The sequence below is a fragment of the Phalacrocorax aristotelis genome, chromosome 1 (assembly GCF_949628215.1).
Source record: "Phalacrocorax aristotelis chromosome 1, bGulAri2.1, whole genome shotgun sequence".
NCBI classification, from domain to species: Eukaryota; Metazoa; Chordata; class Aves; order Suliformes; family Phalacrocoracidae; genus Phalacrocorax; species Phalacrocorax aristotelis.
The window spans coordinates 134,954,826-134,976,216 of record NC_134276.1 but is presented as its reverse complement, the minus strand read 5'-3'; the positions used below and the strand labels follow the sequence as shown (position 1 = coordinate 134,976,216).

The window sequence follows — 21,391 nt, the reverse complement described above, 5'->3', positions numbered from 1 at the left end:
AGGTTTCCCCATCTTCATCACTTATCCCATACACAGATTTATCTCCCCTGCCATTCCAACCTGAAGTGTCATGGTGCTATGTTGCTGGTCTCTGGACATTGCCTTCTCTTGTAAGCTGGGGAAATGGTTTTAAATCTAGCTCCAGCTAGGTCTGTTTCTCGTGAAGTTGGACTAGCCACAAAGAAAGCTGTTAGAAAGGTGCCCATTTTAGAAGCAAGATCTAGAATTTGTGGCTGATTTTCATAAACCCTTCTGACCCAAAGCGGGAGTTAAATGGCCTGCAGTCACTTCCCACACAATGGTTGTTCTTGCTCATTCTGCTGTCAGGGCTCCTGACAACCGACCAGTGTTGCCAGTTTGAAGGCTGCTGTTTCAAGGCCAGTGCTCTGACGCCTGGTCCCCAGTTTGAAGCAGCACCTCACTTTGCTGGGCATATGGATCTGGAGGTCCCTGCAAGGGAAGCTGGCCACACCAAGGGCTTTCTGCTGCACCTGGAAAGGAAGGGTTGTTCCACCTTCCCATCTCTCTTTTTGTTCTCTGCCTCTATTTTTCTCTTCTCTTTCTTCTCTGTGCACCTGTTCATCTCAGAGCAAGAAACATGGTGAGGAGGACAGTGGGGCTGAAGTGGTGTGGCAGGAAGGGTGCTTGATGAGGTGACACGCAGCATTACCAAGTGGGGCTGGAGGCAGTGCTTGGCCCATGCCAGCTGTCCTCTTCTCTTGCCCTCAGGTTCTCACGTGCTGTGGCTCCCTCAGCTGCCAAGCTTGGGATTTTCTGAAGGGAAGGATATGCCAGTCAGAACAGGGAAGGGGGAATGTCACCTTAGGTCAACTTGTGCACTGTGGGAAGAGAAATTGCATATCTTGTGGTGGCGGCCTCTGGCTGCAGAAACAAGGCAAGGAGGAAGGGGACTGCTGTGGGAAAGTACAGGGAGGCAGTTGAAAGCAGCTGCCATCTCACCTGGAAGCTCCGTGTTGCCTGGATCCTGTCCACAAGAACCTGCAGCATGAACATAATGTGTCATCAGGCCTCTCATCTTGAAGGGATCCCTCAAGAGCATACTGCTGGCTGGCATGTGGGCTTGCCCTTCACAGAGGGAAGCAGTGCTTGCAACCCATCCAAAAAGAACACCTCTCTTACATAAATAGCTGGGTTGAAACCAAAAGGGCTTTTGTTTAAAATAATAATTTAAAAAGTTTTGGTTTGTTTTTTTTTAAAAGATATTTTAAAGGTGCATGATCCCATAACATTCACTCCTGGAACCACATGGTCTGACTTTGTTTGACAGTGTACATTTATCCATTTGTGAACAGCACCTTGACTGGAGCACTGCACACCTGAATTCCATTTCTGGACCTCCTCTTCACCTCCTGCTCTCAGATCTTCAGCGTATTGCTTTGTTTCTCTCTGTTCCCTGCCATCCTTAACCCTTGTAATGTAGCAAGTTGGAATAAACTCCCACAAAACAGATAGCTGGATTTTAGTCCATTTTTTAAAAAATCTATAGAAAAACTCATGTGAAACATCATGAATGAATTTGATCGTCTGCTTTTGCTATTAATGTAAATGATTTTTATAAATAAAAATGTTTTCAGTACTATAAATTACACCATTAAAATGCAAGCTGCATGTACTTGCTGCTACTATGTTGAAGTATATAAAAAATCAAATTGGTGAAAACCATTGGCAGAGCAGATCTTCATTTAATGAATGAATTCTCTTTCAGAATGCTGTTTTGGGCATTTCACTGAGATTGCGATTTCGATATAAATACAGCTTGTCACAAATTAGACATTAACAAAAAGGTGTTATAAGTAAACATATGTAATTCAATGTGTCTAAGTAGTAAGTAATGTGAGAACTCACCTGCTTAAATATAAGAATGAATGTACATGAAGCTGTGCATTTTTTAAAATAAATGTCCTTATTTAGATAGTATATCTTCCCAGTTAAGATCATAGATAAAATTGCGTTGAAAGTTAGCAACCTAAGGGCTAACTTCAAAGCTTATCAGGTTGCTCAGAGCCTTGTCCAGCTGAATTTTGAAAAAGTCGGCAAGAATGGAGCATATTTTCCTGATGTCAGATAAGATATTCCCTTGTCGCAGCTTTCGTCTGTTGCCTCTATTCTTTCTGCTGTGCACCTCTGAGCAAACTCTGCCTCCATCTCCCCTATCATACTGCTGCAGACAATTGAAGAAATAGCAAGAAACATTTAATTCATACAAAGCCTGAGTTTTATTGTGAAACAAGGAATTTTAATTATTACGATTATCTTCCTTTGGAAAACTGTGTTAAAAATGCAAAACATGATGCAAATCAATGGTTCAGTTAAAGGATTTACACTCTGTGTCCCTGAAGCAGGACACTTTGTCTGTGCTCATATAACATCTATTTTTTGTGTACTACCTTCTCAGCCTGAGGCCACTTTCAATTTCTCTGCCTTGGGTTTCACAGTTTTGCCCTTAGCTAAATCTTTGCCTTTTTTGGTTTGTCAGCTTTCATATTCTTTAAGCTCTTGATTGCTTTCTTGGCCATGGTGGCTGCCAGTTTCTTGGCTTTTCTTGGGATTTCCTCCACAGCCACAGCTAATCTGGGCTTCTTGGCAGCGCCAATCAAGGGTTAGTTGGTTCTTGGCCTTTGCTGTCTTTTTGGCACCTTCCTCTTGGCTTATTGTTGAGTTTAAAGTTGCTAGAAGTACTGAGTCCTCTTGTGCTGCCCTTGTCCAGGCTCCTGAGCCCCAGTCTGGTGCAGCTGTTGTCCTTCTATACTGTGTAGACTTCTGTTCCCTTTCAGAGTGGTGAGAGAAAGTTCTGTGCTTCTTGGAGACAGTCATCTCCTTTATATCAGCCCCACTGGAGACTGGGGACTTGCAGGATGGGGATCCTCCTGCCACCTTCTCTCACTTCTTAGCCAATGCCTTAGAGGCTGGAGCAGCAGTGGCACATGTAGCAGCAGCAGTCACTTCAAACGTGATAGCCAGCACAGCCTACCAACATGATGTCTTGACCAAGGTTTTGGTTTTGCACTGATGCACTTGTCAGTATGCCACCTCTTGTATTGGGTGCCTTGAACCTACAAAGCCTTTCCATGCTGAGGCCTTCCTGTGGGGCTTACTGCTCTGACTGTTCCCTTGTAGAACCAAAGTCAGACAGTATTAGAAAACGCACCCACTAGAAATTGCTTACACCTCACTCTGTCTCTTGTCTGGTACCCAAATAGCACAGAGCAGCTGGAGCCATCTGTGCTGGCCATTATTATGGATTAACAAATAAAACCTGTTTTCTTCCACAGCCTAGACTTAGCCTCCAGCCTTGCTGTGAAGGAAGGGTTCAAAAGACTTTTTTTTTCTGCCTGATGCGGTGTGAGTGTAGTCATTCCTGAGCCTCTCCACACCATGGTCAAAAGTAATTTTCTCATCAGCTCTGCTTTAGCCCAGCACCAATATTACACTATTTCTCTTGGCTCTGTTGTCCATCAGCTGGTATCGTTGTAGTTTCCCTTTGGTTTAGTTCAGGAAAGGCATCTGAACTCTTCATAGTCTCTGCAAGCCTCTTTGCCATTTCTGTTCACTGAGAGTCGCATGGGGCACTGCTTCAGGGTAGATTTTTGCCTCTCCAATCTGTGAGATTTTTTGGTCTTGTCACCAGCTTTCCAAAGCTGGTTGTGCCCAAGCTAGCCACCTTAAAGTAAATGCGCCTCTGCCGTACTTTACCTGTACCTGCACCAAAATGATAGAAGAGATGAGTAGACATGATGTCCCCTTGTTGAGAACAGACTGCACAAGGGGAAATTAACTGGTTGTGTATATGAATGCAAGGGCTGTACATTTTGGTGAGACATTGTTTTGAGGCCGTAGCTGAGTGGGAAGCAGAAACAATGCCTAAAATAAATGGGCACCAGTGAATTAAAATTTCTGATAATAATTCATAATCAGTAGTTTCCCAGGGTCTTTGTTTCCCCTTCAGATTCTTCCTCTTCTTTCTCTCCTCTGCTTTTTAGGGGCTTCTACCAGCCTTTTCGTCCAAGTAGAACCCATGCTTTTGGCTGGAACATGAAAGGGTATTTTCAAACTCTATAAAATTATCTGGGAAGTTCTCAGACTCTTGGATACTCTTCCCTGCCTGGGCAGCTAGCTCAAGTGTGTCACAACTCTGACCTCACTGCTTACAGCAGAAACTTGGAAGCCTCCCATGTAGTCATGGCTAAAGAAATAACTGATACTAACAGTCAGCACCACCAGGCATGACAGCACACTGGCAAGGAGGGAAGAGAGCAGAGATATCACAGCAAAGGAAGAGATCCTTATCATGCAATGAGAATAAATTTTCACCCTCTCCTCCCTCTCTTCCTTGGCCTCAGTAAGGGTCTCCCATTCCACCCCCGTTACCAAGAGCACTGGGCCCTCTGGAAGAGGATCAGTATGTTGGGGGCAGACACTAATTCTGATAATTTGGCATTAGGGAGAAGAGGTTAGTGGTGGCATCCCGCAAACCTTTTGGATGTAGCCAGTGAGGAGAGCATAGGAGCAGCTCTGAACTCTGTGGGGAGGAAGACAAGAAGTAGTAAGGCTATCTTGAATCTTCTGAAAATGCTTGCTTTGTTGATAAAAAAACTTTGCCTGATGCAAGAACACTGCTTATGAGGACCTCCAGCCAAGGAAATCTTGTACAACTACAGGGAACTCAACACATGACTGCAAGCCAAGGAATATACAACATGCTGCTCCTTAGTGAGCTCCCAAGCACTTCTGTCCCAGCCTCTCCAGCAAAGGACTTCTCCAAAAACAACAGGAAAATTAAAATCAGGATTTACCACCCAGGCCCCAGGTGCAAGCTCTTTTTGCACGGAGTAGCATGAGCTGCAGCAACTGCACAAACAAGAGCTAATAACAGGCAACTTTGGTCTGTGAAACCATAACCACAGCTAGAAGGTGAGTCTCATTGTGAAAAACTGTGGTATAAAACGGAGTTTCTCCCCGTGACTAGCAGATGATTGTAGAGATATGGAGCCAATGACTTCCATTAAGGAGGGGGAAGATGTGATTGGGAGCAGGGTCTGCGGTGCCCAGACCAGAGGGCTGAGCCATAGGAGAATGGGGTAACACTGGAATGCAGTTCTCTGTTTGCCTGCAGCTCCCCGTGCAAAAAGAGCATGTTCTCTGGATCTGCACAGCACAGAGTCAGAAGCCAAGTCAGATTGGCAGGGTGTGCTGGAGACTGGAGCTGCGTGCACTGCTATGGGAAGCAGCAAGGTGCAAGCAGCTCTGGTGGGTACTTCCCCACCCCCAGTTCTCAGCATGGGGAAAGGCACATTCTGCTTTGATCGCAGACTCTGTTTTTCTTAGTAGAAATGAGATAAGCTGCCAACCATGTCACAGCCTCAAGCTGGAGAAGACACTTGAGGACATTTAGTGCAAGTACTTGGACTTTGGTCACACTTCTTACCTGCACTCATCATGTCGAACCCATTCACTAGGTCTCAAACTCCTCAACCCAAACCAGCACCTTTCCTCCCTTGCTGCTGCTGATTCCAGCACATGTCAGTCACTGGTAGCAAGGGATGGAACTGCTGCTGCCTAGAGACATGGTGGGGAGAATTAATACAGACAGGGAGAGAAAAAATTGTGGGGTCACATAGGCAGGATTAAGGGTCGTTAGTTCCTGTAAGGAGTCCCAGACTGGGTTAGCAGAGAGCTGCAGGGCAGGAATGAGAGGCACTCACAGGACTGTGGTTGAAAAATGTGTACTCAATTCAATAGTTTCGCCCTGATTTGCCTCATCCCCCAGCACCAAAACAAGCTCAACAGTAGAACAAAAATAAACTGGTGTCAGGTCTCCAGGTATAGGTTTCTCAGCGCAAGCCTGGAAAGCCAAATTGCTAGTAAAACATAATAATGTATAACCTTAGTGCACGCCCAGTAACCAGATGCCCTCGATTCTGCATCAGTGGTATCATCTACAGTCCTGCAGCACACAGCAGTGCACAGCATAGGGGTCTAGGTTTCATAAACCCACCCTTCCAGTGGCACTTCCACACATCCTGAACTCCTACCTTCTCTCCTTACCACTTCCCTCTCATGACCTGGGATCCCTGCTCTAGTCTAATATAGGTGCAGCCTCTTGCCCCACAGTGCTTTAGATTTGTATTTGCAACCCCACCACCACACACACCCCTCCTGGTGATGTCCACCCCAGGCAGACCTCATACACATCCTCCGGTTTCATGTATCTCCATAGTACTATATATTCTGCACCACAAAGGGCAATGCTTTGTCATGCAACTGCTGAAACCTTCTCCCCAGGCATGGCATCCACAGCTGCATCACAAGATGAGTTGGCAGCTCTAGGGACAAGGCCCTTTGCCCCATGTCCTAGACAGCAAGCTGCCTCTACATCTAGTGCGGTTTTTTTTATGTGCAGGGCTGGAGTAATGGGAGTGGTCTGCCTGGCAGAGGTGCCTGAGCAAGCATGTTACTTTTCTTCTGGGTCTGTTGTTCAAAATAGGGTGAGGAGTCTTTGTGGAATGAACACAGAATATAACGTAATGTGCATGTAGTAAATAAACACTTTGATATATGCTTGTGCATAATATATGTTTATATTAAATAAGCATATTACATTGTATGTGCTTATAATAAATTAGCATATCAGCTTATTTGCCTGTGTCTAGCTGCAAGGAACTCTACTGCTCCCCTGCTCGAGGTCTCTGCAAGTTAGTGTCCATGGTGCACCAGCACTTGTTGAGCAGAGAAAGTTTTTCTGCTTGAGGTTTTCGCTTGAGGCGAGGGGAAGCAGGTGTCTGCGTTTCTTGTGTGCAGTGTAAGAACCAACCAACTGGTGATGTTGGCGCTTGTTTCAAAATGCAATTTCTGAGCAAAGGGTGAATGGAAAAAATAAATATGTATTTATATCAGTACACACCAACACACGACTTCCTGTTGACTAAACAAGCAACCTCTCCTCTGCTTTGGGGCTAGGTAATTACTTTTAATTATTCACCACATTTTTGCTCTCTGATTTCTTAGCAGTTTGCTTTCTGAATCTTTAGTAACAGTAATGGTGATATTCTTCCTCCCCGCTTACACCTGATCACTGCTCCTCAACCTGCTGTTATTTCTCCATTGTTCTCACTTCAAGACAGAGAATAGACCCCCGAGCACAATAAACCTGGAGGGATGCAAGGACATCCTTCTGTGATCCTGATTAGCTGGAGCAGTGTCTTGCTAAATAACACTCCAAACACACCAGCACAGGGACCCTTTCTAGCCTTCCCCACTAGCCTTTAACCAACCTGGGCTTTGATCACAAACAGAGATGGAGTAATCTTCAGTAAGATTGTTCTTCTCTCCCACCATTGGTTCCCTCTCCAAATAAGTCTGCACTGAGTAGAAGGGAACGAAAACTGGAGTGGTCAGCATCTCTCCTCGTGTCTTAGCTCCAAGCCAAAATGGTCCCACCGTATGTTAAGTATTTGGCAATTTATAGCCAGGGAGGAAATTGGACTAGCTGCTATATCAGGGATCAGCAACCTTTCCATGGTTTTCCAAGCTATTTTTTTTAACCAGGGCAGAGATGACATCTGCTAGTAAGCAAGATCTTGCCTTGGCAAGAGACTGCAGCTCCTGCATTAGGCAGAATTGCATAGGAGTTAAGAGTCCCTCTTGAAATGCCACCTTAGACACATCCACTTCAACATGTTTCTGCTCTGGGGATTAGAGCTAGAGGCAGAGAATCGCTGCCACTGACTTTGTGCACTCACACCTCCAGTGTGAGGAAAGTCACCAGTCTAAACAAAGGGCATTAGAAAGCCTACATCAGTATTTAGACTTGAAAGCCTTGCAAAAGAGTAGCATAAATATAGTCCATCTGTCCATTTGTTCGTTCTTTCTCTTTTATCTCTATAGAGAGCAAAGAGGCTCTCAATATTCAAGGAAAAGAGCTGATGTTTTAAACATGGAAGAATGAATTCCACTTACAGGCAGGACCAGAGGAAGGACCTAGTTAAACATTTTATGAGACTTGACGTGTTAAACCTTTGAGAAAATCAATATGCACAAATTTAATTTATGGGGAAGACCAGGCTAGCCATGAAGATATTTCTTTACTCCTTTCAGAGCAGAAAATGTTATTTAAAACTTTCTGCAAGCTTTTGGCTATGGAAATTAGGAGCCAGAACAAGAATAAAGCTGAAGCTACCTTAATTTATCAGATAAAACACAAACAGTTGTGATCTCTAAGAAGCAGATTTCCCAGGGTGTGTTGCTTTCTTTTTCTCTTTTCCTTTTTTAATGTGCTGTGTAAAAAAACATCCTCCTTGCGTTATTAAAAGAAAAAACTAGTTTGAAAGAGGGACAAAATGACTCTTGGTTTGACCTAGGAGATAAATCACAGGGTGCTGCAAGGGCAAAGGCTGAAAGGGAACAACTGTTTCATTAGCAGGAACATCCTTTGACTCTGTTAAGTAGGACAGGGATTCACAAGGATTGCAGGCTTTTCTAGATTTGGTCAAACACCAGGAGCCAGGTCCTCAAAGAACATAATTGGCACAACTCTTAAGATCAATGCAGCTGCCAAAATGTGGATGCACTGAGCATGTGCACTACCCAGGCATTTCCCCAAGGAGTAGGACAGCTCAGCCCTGGACCTTCCAGGAGTGCTCTTCTTTTTCCTGAAGTGTGCCATGCCAGCCACTCTCAAAGGCAGGTAGTGTCAAAGTGCTGGGCTAGAGTCATCTGCTCTGTTCTGGCAACTCATCTCTCCTTTTCGTGTTTTTGCATATACTGGTTTCACACAGTCCTAGCATGCTGAAAGCCAGTAAAATTAATAAGCAAAGTAAATGAAGCAGAGAAAAAATGAAGAACTACCCTAGCGTGAGGTAAACAAAAGCCCTGTTTCTCAGCCGTAGCACTGATCGTGCCCCACTTGAGGCAGAAATGGAGCAGAATATCCCCTAGCTGCCTCCTCAGCACCCTGCCCAGCTGAAGTTGCTCCCCATCCTTTGGCTGTCCTTCAGTCCTGCAGAGGGGATGGGTGCCCAGGCAGATGCTGTGGGGCCGTGGTAGAGCAGAGCCCGAGTGGCAGAGAGCAGTGTTGGCAGAGCGAAGCGTGTACATCCTGAGCACGAGCCCAGGTGTGACAGCATACAACCACACGCCTGCTGGGCACAACCATTGGACAGAGGGTCCCCGCAGCCACCCTGCCACCAGCAGATCGCAGCACTAGTGCCACCTGGAATAGCAGGATCAGGCCCATAGTCATTTCCCACTGGTGCTTTGCATACAGCTTTGCACTGCAGGTTTGCCACAGCTCCCAGTGTGTTGACACAGCTCAGGCACCTATGACCATGTTCAGGTGCTGAAGGGGGGCCAGGCATTCCCAGTCAAACCCCGGGCTCTCTCCGGAGCTGGGTCCCCCTCACTCTCCTCTTTGGCGTTGCCCCATGCTGCCAAGCAGCTGCCAGGCCTTCCAGGGAGACGTGGAGGAGGAGGGGAAACCTGCCAACAATTTGGTGTTCCCTGAGCATTCTCCAGCTGGGTAGCAGCACTGTGCAGAGCTCCCTCCATGGTGGTGCAGAGCAGGGTCGCCATCTTCACTGCACAGCTGTGTGACCCAAGGCCCGGAGGGATAGTGTGGTTTTGCCCACATTCACGTTAGTGGTACACAAGCTCCCAGGCCCCCCTCTAACCACTAGACAATGCTTCCTGCCTCGTTATGTTATTGATATTAATTCAGAATAATTTTGCAGGCAGGGAGGGCCCAATGGGTTGTGCAGGGGGGGAGGCAACCAATGGGTGATGAGCATCTTTCAGAACTGATGTCCCTTAGCATCTCAACTCTTTGCTCTTCAGCTCCTACAGCTCCAGAGACCTTTCTAACTCCTCCCTCAACCACACCCCGATGAAACCCAGCAAGGGGTAGATAGGGGTGAATGGGGAGGGGACACACAGGGCAGTCCACATTTCTGTATATCAAGCCAGAGGGCTGCACAGACAGAGCCTGCGAGACAACCTCCCTGCAATCCCATCACCTGAGAAAGACCCTGGCAGTCATGGACAGGTAAAATGCATGTCTCCAATTCCTTGCTTACATAAGAAATTAGGGTCTTTCTCTTAGAATTAACCTGCTCTCCATTTGGTGCTCACCATCCCTTTCCTTTTCCCTGTCTGAGTCAGTGATCTAACTCCCCACCCTGTCCTACTCTTGCACCTTGCATCTCTGTATCTCTGTCATTCTTTCTTTTTGACTGTCTGCCACACTGTACTCTTTTCTCTTTTTGTCATTTCTATTTCTCGTGACTATTCTCTGTTCCTTTTTATTCTTTTTCTTTTCTAGAAACAAAAAAAAGACAACAGAATGATGAACATTCAGATGCTATCTGCTGCTTAAGTACCTCAATCCCTGCCCACTCTTCTCTCTTTATCCACCTATTCTTTCTCTTGTACCAGATTTCTGTCTTACTTGGTTTCTGCTGCTCACAGCCTTGTGCTCATAAGCAAAGACTGCTCCAGCATTGGATTCCTCTACTTTCAATGCAATTACTCTGTGAGCTAATTATCACTAAACACTCTCCACAACTGCATGTCATTCACACTCTCAGGGACCTTCACTCTGATTTGAGGATTGGCTTCATGAATCTTTATTTGAGGAAGTCTACTTCTTCAGTGCCCAGGCATAATCACAGCTTCTGTGTCCATGCTGCTTTCCCTTGAGCTATCCTATACCTATAGGAGTTGCACATGTATGCAGCACTTTGAACCTAACTGCAAATTTGCTCAGTTGCTCCCAACAACATCTGTCCATTCATTATTATTATTATTCTTTTACCTATCACATTCTGAAGTCTTCCCTAGCAAAAAAACCCTGGGACATTGAACTCCAGAGAGAAGGGAAAACAGGAACTGATGTTAATGAACATTTCTAGTTGAACAAAGAGCTTCTGTGATTCAAAATTGTCTTCACTTTGTTCTGGCACTGAAAAATAGCTCAAGTGATCATAATTCTTTTTTCTGGGTTTGGGGGTAATTTTCTTGTTCTTCACCCTTATTTGCATCCACATGCTGCTCTGCAGGGTAAAACCATTGAATAGGGAAAAACGGGAAGAAGTGAGAAAGGGAAAAGATAGAAGAATCAGAAACCTTTTGAAAGCAAATATTTTTACCCAAAGCTTCACGAAAAAGAGAAAAAGGAAAGCCTGTTTTCCCTAAACTTTTTGATGTGTTGAAAAGCACTTTTCCATGTGGGCTTTGATGAAACATCAACATAATAGCCATTGTTTTTCACCTGGCTTATATGGTTCTTCAACAACTGATTGCATTTTTCACAATTGCTCTGGTCTGTTTTATGGTGTTGTGGCATGCTCCAGGTAAGAGCTTTTCAAACTATCATACCTGCTCAATTTCCATGCAATTGTCCAGGCTATCCTCTCTGGATAACCTGAGCATCTGTCAAACATAGAAGGGTTGTCCCCTCTCCAGCACCTCTGTTACAGAGAAGAGTCTTTGCCACATCCCTGCAATAAGACACATCTAAGAGGGAGCAGCCTGAGGTGAACCACTGGTTGACAGTTTTGTGAGGGGACCAACATGTGTGTGTGTGTTAGGGAATTTACACATACGTTCATACATGTTTGTACAAAGGCAGGGAAACAGGGTGAATCCAAAGTGGTAGGAAGTGGGGCAGCCCTAAATGTGAGAAATAAATCAAAACTGATGATAAAGAACATACAGTGCAAGAGAGAAAAGTGGGTATGGGAAACCCACACTCAACGTGACCTGCCAGAGAAAAGGGTGATGAAATACAATGGGATCAGTTTGTGCTCTACCCCTGACACAACCTGCAATCCCAGCAGAGCAGGAGTGCGGCAGTGCTTACAGGACAGACCTCCAAAAACTGCCTGAGGCTGTTGTTGGGCTGAATAAAATGCTTAGTAGGCATGCTTTGCTCTCTGACAGTGTGCAGGACTCTGCAGAGCCTTGTCTTCTCTATGGACTTTCTCCTCACAGGAGACATGCCACAACTTCCATGTGATCTACTTCTCTAGAAGCATGTCTATATAAAGAGTGGCATAACTGAGTATGTGTGCGCTTGCTCTTTCCGTGTGAGCAGGACAGGTATTTTTGCACTGCAGGCTGAGGATGACATGGCAGGAAAGAGGATGTGTGCGGGTGGCTTGCCTATCTGTGGGACAATCAGGGTAGAAAGGGTGCTTGAGGGAAGAATGTGCCTCTCTGGCTATGCAGTGTAAGGTGCAATATGGAGTGCTACAGGAGAGCAGAGCACATGAGCTAGGTTAACAAAAGCAAGAGGATGTGCATGGCTATATGAATGAGGGCCTGTGGTGCAGCGGCCATGTGTGAAGGTGCACAATGGAGAGAAGTTCCTGGAGGAGCAGAGAGGATGCCACTGTTAGCTGGAGACTAAGTGCTCTGCAGTGCTCAGTCTTTATCGTGGTGTTGGCAAACAGATGAAGGGTGTTTGTATAAGAAAATTTTCCTTGCTTAGACTCTCAGATTTAAGTCAGATATAAATTCCTAAGAAGCCCAAATTCCTCTTTCCTACACCTCACTGGAGACCCCCACAGAAAACCCACTTAAACTGACCCCATCTCCCTGCTGAACATCAGCCTGTCAGAGGGAAAAGATGACAAAGGACATGATTATTTTTAACCCATTCACTTCTGTTTTGCATTGCTGTGGGGGAGGTGAGCATCTCACCTCAATGAACACAGCTGTCTCAGCTGCCTATGTACCTCCACTTGGCAGTGAGGCTGTTAGATATGGCTCATGACCACCTTACCCTCCTTGTGCTCCTGCACCCTCTACCCAGCAGGATCCCTGGGCATGAGAGCAGAACCCTGCCAATCAAAATGTTTGTCTAATATGGGAACAGCACTTTTGTCTGGAGAGGTGTCAGCCTGTCTACCCCATTACATGTTCTGTCAGCTAGAATATGGCATCTTACATGAGTTCCTAGCCCTGCACATTTTCAACCCAGCTCTTCTTTTGGGCAATGTTGGGAAGAAACTCTGTCCAGCCTTCTCTAAAGATGCTCTAATTTTATCCATCCCTTGCCCCAGTGGCTTTTCAGGGTTTCATACAGCAGAAATAATATTTCTTGATGGCTGAACTCCAGGCCCTCTCATCTTCCCGTCTTCTTAGACAGCTTCATCTTTCTCCCTCACTGGTGTCCATCTTTTAGATATTTGTAGATATTTTCGTACTCTTCCCAGCCGTAGTTGCTGTTTGACTAACCACTATTAATTCATTTACTGTTTCCACTCACACGGTCACCTGCTTCATCCCCACAGTCACGTATGCACACTTTCCCTAACACATTGCATGCAAATTACTGATGCTCTTCTCGTACTGAGAGGCTTGGACATGAGTAGGATATTTTTGGTGCTGAGCCCTCAACAAAGACATGGTCAACTGCTGGCTCCAGGGTGCGGCTAATGTAAATTCTCTTATATCTTCTCCTGCAGCCTCCTGATGAAGAGGAAACTCTTCCTCTACAACTTCAAGAATCTGCGCTGGGCCAAGGGCCGGCGTGAAACCTACCTCTGCTATGTTGTGAAGCGCCGTGACAGTGCCACATCATGCTCCCTGGACTTTGGATACCTGCGCAATAAGGTACAGGGAACACCTTGGCATCCTGTTTTTATGTTTGTGCTGAGGTGCACCCAGTTCCAGTTTGGCTGGAGCAGCAGGGAAAGGAGGGATGCGACAGCAACACAGGCACTGGCACACGTGTCCCTGAGCATGGACACTGCACTGGTACATACTATTTGGGGTATGCAGCCTCCAGATAAACCTGTACTTTATGCTACTCTCAAATGTGTTATCAGCAAGACATCCATACTCCCTGCTGCTTTATCAGTCTACCTACTTTTCCATTTAGCATCCACCCACTCCTCTTGTACATCCCTACACACCTGTAAGTCCCCAGTGCTCTTCCACTTACATACCACTGTGCCTTCTCCTTCTGTGTGCTGACCCTAGGACCTACACCTCACCTTGTTTCTCCTCCCCTCACACCCCATCCAGCTCACACCTCCCTCTTTCCCCCTCTTACGCCCTGCTCCACCTCATTCCTTGTCCCTCTCCCTCTTTCATGAAGATGGGCTGTCATGTGGAGGTGCTCTTCCTGCGCTACATCTCAGCCTGGGATCTGGACCCGGGCCGCTGCTACCGTATCACCTGGTTCACCTCCTGGAGCCCCTGTTATGACTGCGCCCGACACGTGGCTGACTTCCTGCGTGCCTACCCCAACCTGACCCTCCGGATCTTCACAGCACGCCTCTACTTCTGTGAGGACCGCAAGGCAGAGCCTGAAGGACTGAGGCGTCTGCATAGGGCAGGAGCCCAGATTGCCATCATGACCTTCAAAGGTGAGTTGTGCAGGTGAGAAAGAGATGATGGAAAGTTATGGGGGGGCTAGGGAGACCCAGGAGAGTGGAAGAAGCTAGGACAGGGAGCCAGAGAAGATGATGGCAGGATGTGATGATTTAGTGATCCTAGGACAACTCTCTGGGGCAGTCCTGAGCACTCTGTAACTGTCCCGTGCCTTGCACAGATTACTTCTACTGCTGGAACACGTTTGTGGAAAACAGGGAAAAGACATTCAAAGCCTGGGAAGGGCTGCATGAAAACTCTGTCCATCTGTCCAGGAAACTTCGACGGATCCTTCTGGTGAGGGCCAATTCTCCTTCTCCGTCTGTTGCATCTTCCCCTCAGCTTCTTCCTCTCTTCCTTGCTATAGTTTCTCTCTGCTCTTGCTGCCCATCTCTGCCATCTGCCATTTCATTCATTCTTGTGTCTTCACCTTCCACATTCCTTGTGCCTCTCTCCCCCAGCTTCCTTCATATCTCCTCTCCTCATTTTCTTCCCCTTCTTCCACCTCTCATCCTATCTCCTGCCATTCCTTCCTCCTTCTCCATCTTCATAGGTTCCTGCTCACTTGACAACTGACCTACCATTTGTATTTTGTCCTGCAGCCACTGTATGAAGTAGATGATTTACGAGATGCCTTTAAAACTCTGGGACTTTGACATGAAAGTCATCAGCAATCCGAAGACTTCACAAACACTTATTCCTTCATTTCCAACTCTCTCCCTTACAACACATCTTTCACTTCTTCCCTCTTTACATCTCTCTTCCTTCCAGCCCTGTGTCTAGAGATAAGACTATCCTTAGTCTTTCATTTCAAAGGAGAATTAGGCTGATCTGAAGACACATCCCCATACCTCATCCATTGCTAGCTGGGAATAGCCAGGACTGCAGTGACATTGCCAGAGAGCAATCTGCCCTCTTTCAGTCCCTGCAGAGCTTATTCAGGTGGTCCACTAAATGGAGTCCTGGGTTTACCCTTGCCCAGGTGGGAGCAGACAACCTGCAAGGCTGTTTGTGTGATTGTGTTCTCACTGGCACCGCACTGATCTGCACACTTCATGAGGGCTTCGGGGACCACATCTCCTGGCTCTTAGAGCTGCACTACACTGAGCTGCTTTGTGTCGTCCCCTGTGAAACAGTGTATTTGTCCTTCTGGATGTGGGTAGGAAGTTTAAAACCATTACTATTTAAGTGGTATAGCCTATGTCTTAACAGCAAAATTTTGCTTCCCAAAATTGGAAAGCTCAGCTGAGAATATTGAAGTGAGTCCTGGACAGCCCAGCTTGAAAACCTCACTTGAAGCCAGCAAGTCTTCTAAGTGGATTGTGTGCAGGCCCAGACCCTGTAGTACCTCCTGCCCAGAAAGGAGGGAGTTTCAGTAGCTGTGGTTTTGTGCCCTAGGAGAGGCTGAAACTGGACAATAAAAGTCTAAAATGAAAGCAGAAGAGTCACTGGCCAACATTGTCAAGTGAAAACTGCAATTCAGTGTGCCCAGCAAGACATTTTCCATTAAGAAATAGGAAGGCCACTCAACTGTTATTAACTATGTTGAAAGCCATGGCAGCTCAAGGTCAGTACTGATCAGTGTGTGACCTCCCACCCAGCCAGGAAAGGAGCCACCAAGGCACTTCACCTCTGCAATGTTTTTCCAGCATACATCTACTGGAAAATACACTTCATTTTCACATTGTATTGTCCCTCAGACTTAATTTCTCATTCACGTAGGTTGAGGTTGTGTTTCTTGACACACCTCAGGGAGGAGCACCACAGCTCTCACTACTGGAGTACTTTTCATCCACTGAGCATTTCCTCCTAGATCAGTCCTGCAATATGTTCCCTCCCTAGCCACCTGTCCTCTGCTGCAGGCACCTTAACAGTCCCACAGACTTCTGTTTTTCAGGCCTTTTACTGTCCATAATATGGCTAGATATGTCTAGTTAGGGACTGGACTGAGAGCTGACCAGAAAAAACACCCAGCATGAGCAAATCTATGCAGCCTGAAGATAGATATCTTTTGTAAAGGGCAAAATCAAAGCATCCTCCTGCCTGGCAATCACTGTGTTTCCACTAGGGGACCCCATCTGCACCTGGTCTTGTGGACACAGTCTACCAAGTTGAAGACATGGGTTCATATACACGTCTACTCACCACTAACTTCCCAATACCTAAGTTACAGATGGATTGTCCTCTGCAGTCTAACCACCTGAGGCTTTGCCAAGGCTGAGTGTGTCCCACATTCTGGGGGTGCTCTGTCATTTTCTTCATGATGGCTATGAGTTCTCTTCTCCATCCTGTTCCTCTTTCTGAGTGAGGCTGGAGGCTCCTGTGTTGCTCCTCAAAACACCTCCTCTGGTGATAGACTAGCTGCAGGAGGGCACCTGCTCCCACAGTGCCTCCTTCTGCTAGGAGAGGTCAGAAGCTTCCTACAACTTTAGGCTCCTGAGGCACTCTCAGCTCGAGGAATTTCATCCAGGAATAGCAATGAGAATTCTTTGCAAAGCATTAATTTGCAAGCATGGTGTTGTATATTTGTTTGATACAGTGCATATTATTTATATAAATAAAGGTCTTACAAATGAACATCTGGTTTTGTCATTATTTTGGTACCACATGGGTGAGGGAAACAGAAGTTGACGTCTCACCTATTCTTTCTGATTTCTGGAGAGACAACCTGGTACTATCCTATTAAACTGTCTTTATCCTTTTCCTTTGTAACTTTGAAGTTGTTGACTCATAACTGACCAATGGGGACACAGAAGTGTTGACCCAACATACTTCACAAAACAAGAGAAGCAGAGATGGAAAAAGAATCTCTGCCTTCCAACTTTTGGTATTGGCCTGTACAATGCTGTTTGTCCTTCTGAATGAAATTGTTGGACAGCTACTAGAAACAGTAGCATTTTCTTAAAAAGCAGTTGAGACACTGGCTTTTGTTAAATGCTGTCAAACATAAACTTGATACTTGTTGAAACATGGCAGTTGGTGACATTATATAATAGGAGAATAAATGCAATGAGTAAATGCATAGAAACATGCACTGGATTCAGAATGCATCCTAGGTTGCTTCTTCTGAATTTAAAGCAGATTAAATTCAGAGTGGACTGTTTAGCTATGGGAATGTTATTTAGCTATAGGAATTTAGCTCTGCTGCTATAGAGGTCCTTTTTAACTGCACTTTTTCTGTTCCCAAATACCAATTCTTATTATTTGTTACTTGGTATTCTTTGACTTGGCATTATTAATTAATTCAACCTCAAATGCATTAGGTGTCTCTGCCAATAATAAATCCCTGGAGGATGGCTGTTATGTAGTAGCATTACTTTTTCAACCTAAAATCTTTTTACTTGCTTTGTAGACTGTGTATATAGGAAACATTTCACTACTGAGTATGTACTCTTGAGTACCACTTATGTTTACAGCCTATCCCTTATGGAGGGCCCATGGTGCTAGCTGAAAACCCCAGTCTCACTTGGTCCAACATCCCATGGCTTGCAGCGATGAACAAGGCACAGGTGCATCTGAATAGCTGTACAGCTGCTGCCCTGAGCTGTGCTTTCCATAAGTGTGCCCACCTCCCCATTCGCTTGTTACTTGCACACTGAGGACTACAGCCACAATTAATGACAAGATACAACAGATTCCCAGCAAATCTGGCACAAGCGTGAGCTCTCCTCAGGCCTGCCCCCATGACTGGGTATGTAATGATTTGGGTGCTTTTTGCTTACTCAAGCCTTATACACTTTTACTGCAAGCACATCATCACGAGGCCCAGGGGGCTGCTGAAAACTGTCCTGCCCATGGGCTGGGGTAGCTCCTTCATCCTCACTGAACGTCATCCTGCATGTCTCTGCATGCAGCCCCTCTTCATGACCTTTTGGCAATTGGACCCTTGGGACTCATCCAGTCTTATGATCACTGCAATGTGCTTTACCATCCCAGGGGCTGGGGTACAGATACCACCTGCTCAGTGAAAACTCCAACACTGCAGCAGAGTGAACTACAGGATCGGTCTTTGATAATGGAGGAAACAAGATAAACAGGGGATAGGTTTATTGGTACAGTATGGAAAACCGGGCATGGCTGCCATCTCCTGGTGCATGGGGTGTTTGGAACCCTTTACAAGGGTGCTGGCTGGAGGGATGTTGTTCCTCCCTGCAAACAGCTCCTGGAGTCCAGCTCTCAACATCCAAAACATGCCCATTGAAGAGCAGGACACTGACATCATTCCCACAGCTGCACACAGCATTACTCCAGGTCAGTACACAGCGTCCTTGGACATCACATTGCAATAATAAGAAACAGATTACTATTTAACAATGCAAAGATATGCTCCAGGCCTTTACAAACACAAGGGGGATTTTCAAAGCATGTCTTCCCCCCTGCATGCTCTCTCTCCCTCTCCCGCATACTGGTACTTGGAAATCAGGACAGAAAGGGGCTTCAGGATCATGGAGTCCAGTCCCCAGCTACTTGACCATTTGGGGGGATTTTAGCCTATATGTATCTGCACCCAACATTGTCCTCTAGCTTAAGTAGTTTTTTTCTTCCCTCCCTGGCGCTGACTCTTTGGTGCTTCTATGAGCAGAAATTTAATTATTTAATCACATACGTATTAAATACTCACAGCGATGGAAATCAGAATTATTTCGCAGAAGAAATGTGGAGGGGTTTGGCACAGAATAGACCATCTGTTCTGACAATGCCAGGGCTAAGCAGAGCCTCTGAGGGGGAAGGAGAAAGCAAGTTGCTGCAAGAGCAGATGTCAGAGCAGAAGGGTAGGTGCCGAAGTATGGCAAGTATTTTGAAGGGTGCCTTTGGCTTTTAAACCTGTCATACATTTTTGTGATAGGCAGGTTTCCCTTCAGGCTTCCAAACCCACATAAGATATACCTATAACACCATCGTTGCTGCTGTTGTTGTCATTATTATTGTTAAGCATACCTGTTGAAGGACTAATGTGACTTTTGAAGGTGCAGGGCTAATACTGAGAGAGGTAATCTTCCTGCCTACAAGGGGCCTGTTTCCTCACATGCTGAGTGCAGGTGGCACCCAAGTTGCAGGGCAGGCAGGACATTGATGTCTCCATCCTATAATCTTGTTATTAATAAAGTTAAGAACTAGCCTACTCTACAGGCTGGAAAAATGTTTTTACCACCCCAGATGGACAGAAGATTAGAGTAGACCAGCTGTCTTCTGTGGTTACCTCTATAGGCTAGCAGTGTGGTAGATGCACCTCTAGGCCCTTATATGCCAGTAGCAGCACAGCAGGTATACAGTAGATTGCAAGTTCATTCTGGCAGCTAAAACTGGTGTAAAAAAGCTTCACTGGCCTGACTTTGAACTGTCAAGCTTCCAAATAGACCAGAGAAAGCTTGTCCTCCTGCCTTCAGTGAGAAAGGGCTGGACCTTTCATGAAGAACCATACCATACACTCTGGCTAGTTCAGAAAAATGAGTCCGTGCACTTCAGTTAATCCAGGCACTTCTGTGCAGCTCAACAACTTTGTAATGCCCAGAGCTGACACTAGCAGTAGCAGAACTGTGACCCATGACAGGAATGTGGGTGTCAGAGATCTCTGCCTCTTTATGCCCCACTGCTCAGCTGTAGAAAGAGACTATCCCCACCCAGATATGACTGGGGAGTGACACAGTTCACTTCAGGGTCCAGGCTCCACTAGGAGCATGGCATCATCACTCATGCTTCCCTGTTTATCATTTCTGTTTTATCATGTGTCCTCTTGCTCCCTTAGTGACAGTCCTACATGTTACAGGACCATCAGCACTGCAAAATTTTGCCAAGGTTTTGACTAGGATGTTTTTGAGCAAATGGACACATCTCTGGTTCACTCCTCTGACCCAGGCCTCCTTGTACTGGGGCAGGGCTACAGGATCTCATCTTCCTCCTCCTTCATCTATAATTTTGTCCTCTGTTGTTCTGTTGTATATCCTTGCTTTTCTCCCTTGGCCACCACCCCACTCTCATCCAAGGCTGTCTCGTCTGGGGCTAAAGAGATGAATATTAGCTGAAGTTCAAATCAAGAACAGGGTACCTCTTGGCGTTCCAGGAATAACCCCTCTGTCCTGCAGTAAAGGCACTGTCCTCTACCTTGCCTGCAGGAAAAACTATTTCATGGCAACAGATCACTGAGATGGGCCCTGGACTGTCAGGAACAAAGTTGGCAGATTCACAGCAGGGTCTGTACTCCCCCTCAGATAATACTGCAGGAAAAATAAATTTATTTGGAGCAGGTCACCATATTGCTGTTACAGGATTATGGTCAACTTTGGGCTGGTATATATTATTCCTTACTGGACTACACATCCTTTCTCATGTAGAACAATGTGGTTGGCGCAGCACTAGCTTCTGAACCATCTAATCTCCCCTTCACCTAGTGCTATTTACAGAAGGCTTCTGTTCTTTTTCTTGGGTCTTCTCAAATGAATTCTCTCCCATCAACCCACCTTCCCCTCCTAATTCAAATTCACATCTTGTTTAATCTCCAGGCAATGTCAGCATCCTATTCCAAAGACCTGGGCCATCTAACCTGCCATCTTCCTCCAGAGAGCTGGAGTTTTAGGTACACTGATTTCCAACCTTTCCAAGGTCAAAGTCTGACTGCATATTTATTCTAAGGTACAGAAACATAGTGACACCTGCCAGTATTTTTAGATTATTTCATATGAACTAGCACGCATCAGTAATTTCCACACTGCTATGGGTAAAGCCTTCTCTGTGCGATGCTAAGCTGTGAGCAAGATTCTATGATGCTTAAGTATTTATGGCAAGAGATATGGATGGGTCTTCAGATCTTGAAGATTTCCTTAACACTTAGGGTTTCCATTTTGTGCTGGCCATGGATGCTACACATTGTTGTAAAGCTTTGTGTTGTTGTACTTTTTAGGTTCTCAGATGGGACACAGGTAACTTCTGTAGCATAATGAAGTTTCAAGGAAAGACACAAATGAAGATGTTTGAAGATATATACATCAATCAGACTCAAATC

The 21,391-nt window shown here is 45.7% G+C and overlaps 1 protein-coding gene across 1 annotated transcript; it reads left to right on the top strand.

Moving 5' to 3' along the window:
- The first annotated feature begins 9,338 nt into the window (after positions 1-9,338).
- AICDA (activation induced cytidine deaminase) lies at positions 9,339-16,735 on the top strand. The gene is made up of 5 exons (XM_075110467.1): positions 9,339-9,352; positions 13,482-13,629; positions 14,117-14,387; positions 14,573-14,688; positions 14,994-16,735. Exons 1-5 carry the CDS (start codon positions 9,339-9,341, stop codon positions 15,045-15,047), a joined length of 603 nt encoding a protein of 200 aa, XP_074966568.1. The 3' UTR covers positions 15,048-16,735.
- The last annotated feature ends 4,656 nt before the right edge of the window (positions 16,736-21,391 follow it).